A 4,487-nucleotide genomic window follows, 5' to 3' on the forward strand; every position below is an offset into this window, starting at 1 on the left:
ATGGGTTTGAAATGCAGTAAAAGCTGCAGGATCAGTGGAAACAAACTCTGCCCTCTGCAACAGTTTTACCAGGGTTTTTGCAATCCAAGAGGATGCACTTCTTCTTTACTCCTTTGCTGGAACCAGAGTTGGTACTTGTATTCTACCACAACAATAACATATTCATCAGATATTTATCATTAACTACAATACACATGCATCAAAACAACACCAAAACTTACCCCAGGCGATTTCCTCACTGAATCATCCCCTGCATTTTGAGTGATGATTTCTATCTTATTAATTGGCCATGGGACTTCTTGATCGAGTGCATCAGAGATCACAAGTACTGTAGCTGATGGCCTCCACACATAAGACGCAGCCTTCACAATAAGGTCAATCTTCACAATGGCAGCATTTTTACCAAGGGGAATGTTGTCGACCATTTGGGCAGGATCAGTGGAACATAAAACACCCTCAGCAATAACTTCACCATGAGAATTCCAATCAAAAACTTTGCATCTTTGAATTGACTCATCTGATATTGTCTCCTAAGTGATTCATATATATTAGCATCTACAAGTTAGCTTCCAAAGTGTGAAAATAAAGTAATTAAAGTCTATAAAGATTACCTTGGAATCAGAAGTTCTATTTGGACTTTTTGGGTAGTTGTCATCCAAAATCACCTTATCAGCTTGCCAAGGAATTTTGAGTCCCACAGCTTCCCCAAGTGAGAACATGGTTGGGGTAGGCCTCCACAATGGTGAATCTTTGTCTGTTACAGATTTGACAACAACAGCTGCCGCATTGGGACCAAGTGGAATGCGACCAATCTTGTATGCTGGATTAGCAGAGCAGAATTCTCCTTCCCCGATAATAACATCTTCTGTTGAACCCCATTCAAGCAGCTGACACCTAACTCCTCTACTGACATCACTAACCTCAGATTGAGCTCCCATAGTTTCAGAGTGTTTCTGACCAGAAGATAGAGAATTGTTAGTTAATTGTGCTTCTTCAAATGGCCTCATATATATGAAAATTAGCACACTTACCCTTTTTCCAGCTAAGTCATTGACTACACTTTTCAGGTCTAGAATCTGGCTAAGCAATTCGGCTTGTTTTGCTTCAAGATTTTGCACCAAACCTGTAGGAATGCTAGTTTGGTTGCAGTAATCCCTCTTCCCAAACCTCTAATTCTCCCAGGTCTATCTTTCCCCAAAACTTGACTGACAGCATCTTCACTTATGTTATCATTGGCTGTGGACTCCATTTGACTATTGATTGTTTTTATTTGTTCCTGAGACACACACATATATATATATATATATATATATATATATATATATATATATATATCAACCAATAATGTCTAATCTTTTGTAATGAAAACAAGAGTACAATTTGGTAAGTTCTTACAATAGTCTCTACGAATTCAGGCTTCACAATCTTCCATCCTTGTGAGTGTGTCCTGCTATCCATACTTTACTTCGAGTAACCTTTTTTGGGTCTGAACTTTTTTTTTTCTACAAGTAGTACTAACATAAGTGATACAACATATGCTTATTCTATATATACAGATAAAAAAATCAACCAAAAGACACTAACCAAATCTATAAGTACAGAGAAAGACACAATACAAATCTATAAATACAGAGAATGATACTAACCAAATCATGTGCCAGTCGAAATTCTTTGCGGCTAGTGGTGTGTGGAATCTGAGCCCTCCTCAAGTTCCTGTATCTCTCACTTTTCTCCTACAAAATAATTCCACAACCAGACATACATGTATTTAATCTGCTCAGTTAATACATTTATCACAGACTATTTGATAAATAAAACAAGAGTGCACCTTAAACTCTGTACTAGTCTTGCTCTTAACCCAATTGTTCCAATTCCCAAGAGATTGGATGTTGCTTGGTTTAAGCCTTAATCGCTTTGCGTGACTTCCCGCCTCTCGAATTTGGCCCACAAGTTTAGATTTAGATGCCCTCCACACACAACCCATCTGCTTAAGAACGGCATGTTTTGGCCACTCCTCTTGCAAATTAAACCTCCCCTATAATAAATGTGAGGTTACATGACAGTGATACAAAGTAATGAATGAGAAATATTGAAGATAAAAAACACTTTACATGAATTTCCTCCCACATTGTGTCCTTTGTTTGTTCATCGAGTTTCTTCCAATCATCGAGTAGTACTGTAACATGCTCCCTCACCAGAGGACCAAGGAATGATGAAAGTGTTACTGATCCAAAACCTTCGCAAGCGGGTCTTTTGCGACTTTACGCATTTTTGTCTGTCCCCTAGTTCTCTTTGTGGTCGAGTTAGACTTCTGGGGTGAGCCTCCTCCAGTGGAAGCATCCACAGTTTCACCTCCAGCAGGCTGGGACTGTTCTCCACCTCCAGCAGGCTGGGACTGTTCTCCACCTTCAACAGGTTCTTGATCATTTTCTCCATCAACTCCACGCTGTTTTTTGTCAGAGTCTACCTCTAATTCTTCATCTTCTTTTTCTCCTTCGGCCATTACATGCTCATCTTCTTTTCATGCAGTTGCTTCATCCATTTCTACTTGACCATCTTCTTTTTCTCCTTCGGCCATTACAGGTTCATCTTCTTTTCCTGCAGCTGCTTCATCCATTTCTACTTGACCATCTTCTTTTTCTCCTTCAGACATTGGTTTTTCAACATCTCTTACAGAACTTTGCTCTTCTCCTCCAACAGCTGTACTCATTGGTTCCTCCACAACTTGATCATCTGATTCAAAACTAATCACCTCTCGAACTTCTTTTTTCTTAGACTTTTTTGAAATTTTCTTTACAACAACAGGAGTCACACCTCTTCCTGCTTGACGGTTACTATGGCGGAGATTTCCTCCTCCTCTTGTAATTGCCATGACTGATCCTGAAACAAAATCAACAATAAATACTCCACATTAATTCTGGTACTCAATGTTTTATTTCAAAATATAGTTGTAGCTATTAATCTTCCACTAGCACTCCATCACAGTCATCCCTAACATAATAACTCTCATCATCAGACGACTGGTTCCCCAAATCTTCAACTTGCTGGTCAAACACTGGTGCTGCGACAAACTCTTCCTCTGTTTCTAGCTCATGATATCCTCTAGGTGGAGCCCTCATAACTACATACCATGGAGAAGATTCATCTTCTCTAGAGTAAAACACTTGTTTTGCTTGCGATGGCAGTATGTATGGATCTCGGAGAAACGCTGTCTGCTTAAGATGAAGGTTGACAATAGTAAATCCTTCTTCTTCCTTTACACCATTCCCGGTCTTAGCCCAACTGCACTTGAATAGAGGAACATGGAACATGTGGTAGTCCACCAGAATGATCTCCTTGATCACTCCATAATATGTAACTACATCCGCCATTTGTTTACTATCGCGTGCACTTGCTCTACACATAGAAAAGGCTTCATATGTGACTCCACTATTCTGAGTCTCCCGCTTAACATCATCAGTGTGGAATCGATGTCCATTTATGAAAAAACCCTTATGGCTTTGAGCAATATGTCTTGGTCCAAATGCCAGCCACCTCAGCTTCTTAGAGTGAGCCTCTGAGTTAGAAGGTATCTACAATTTGAAAATGCAGAGTTAGTTGCAGCCACAAATGAGGCTGATTAAATCAAAACTTATGGCCTTGCATATTGAAAAATAAAGATCATACCTTTTCTTTTACCCACTGTGCAAACCTTTCTGTATGAAATTTCCATAATAAAGTTTCATTTCTTGCACATCTGACATCGTTAGCTTGCAATTCTTCTAAATGCATCCTGTATATCAAGATTTAGCAGTTAATTTTCATGAATAAATATTGCATGACTATATAAATTATAAATAGAACTAAACTTACTGAACATATGACTCCATAACTGATGTGTTCATTAACACATACAGATGGGCTATATCTCTCTCTTTATCTAAAAGTTTAATTTCAGTAGCCTTTTGCAGTGGGCGACCCTCAAGGATAATATCATCAGACTCGACATCTTCATTTCGTTTTACTGCTTCTTCCACAGGTGCAGAATTCTTTAAAAAGTCTAAGCAGAAGGCTATGCATTCTCCAGCCAAGTAGCCCTCAGCCATACAAGCTTCTGGCCTTGCATAATTTTTGACATAACCTTTAAGTGTCTTCATATACCTACAACTCAATCACAGAACAAAATGTTACTAATCAAGCTATATTAAAAGACAACTAATAGACACAGAAGATAAGAAAGTATAGCACCTCTCAAATGGATACATCCAACGAAAGTGTACCGGTCCACCCAAACGTGCCTCCCTTGCTAGATGTAGAGGAAGATGGAACATGATGTCAAATAGTGATGGAGGGAAGAACCGCTCCAGTTGGCACATTGCTTCCACAATCTCAATCTCCAATGATAAAAGCATCTCTGTGTCAATCACACGCTGGCATAATCTGTTGAAGAAGTTGCATACTCGAGTCACAGCAATCCTAGGCCCTTTTGGCAGCAAGCCTCTTAAAGC

The 4,487-nt window shown here is 39.2% G+C and overlaps 1 protein-coding gene across 1 annotated transcript in view; it reads right to left on the bottom strand.

Annotated features, from left to right (window-relative positions):
* LOC9298899 overlaps positions 1-1,263 on the bottom strand; it is a 1,415-nt gene extending 152 nt beyond the window's left edge. The window contains exons 1-4 of the mRNA XM_021017339.1: positions 1,032-1,263; positions 612-953; positions 222-530; positions 97-142 (exon numbers count right to left, since the gene is read on the bottom strand). Coding sequence (XP_020872998.1) covers positions 97-142; positions 222-530; positions 612-938 — 682 coding nt within the window. The 5' untranslated portion in view covers positions 939-953; positions 1,032-1,263. The remainder of the gene's footprint in view (positions 1-96; positions 143-221; positions 531-611; positions 954-1,031) is intronic.
* Positions 1,264-4,487: the final 3,224 nt, after the last annotated feature.

Source organism: Arabidopsis lyrata (genome assembly GCF_000004255.2).
Source record: "Arabidopsis lyrata subsp. lyrata unplaced genomic scaffold ARALYscaffold_136, whole genome shotgun sequence".
Classification (NCBI taxonomy): Eukaryota; Viridiplantae; Streptophyta; class Magnoliopsida; order Brassicales; family Brassicaceae; genus Arabidopsis; species Arabidopsis lyrata.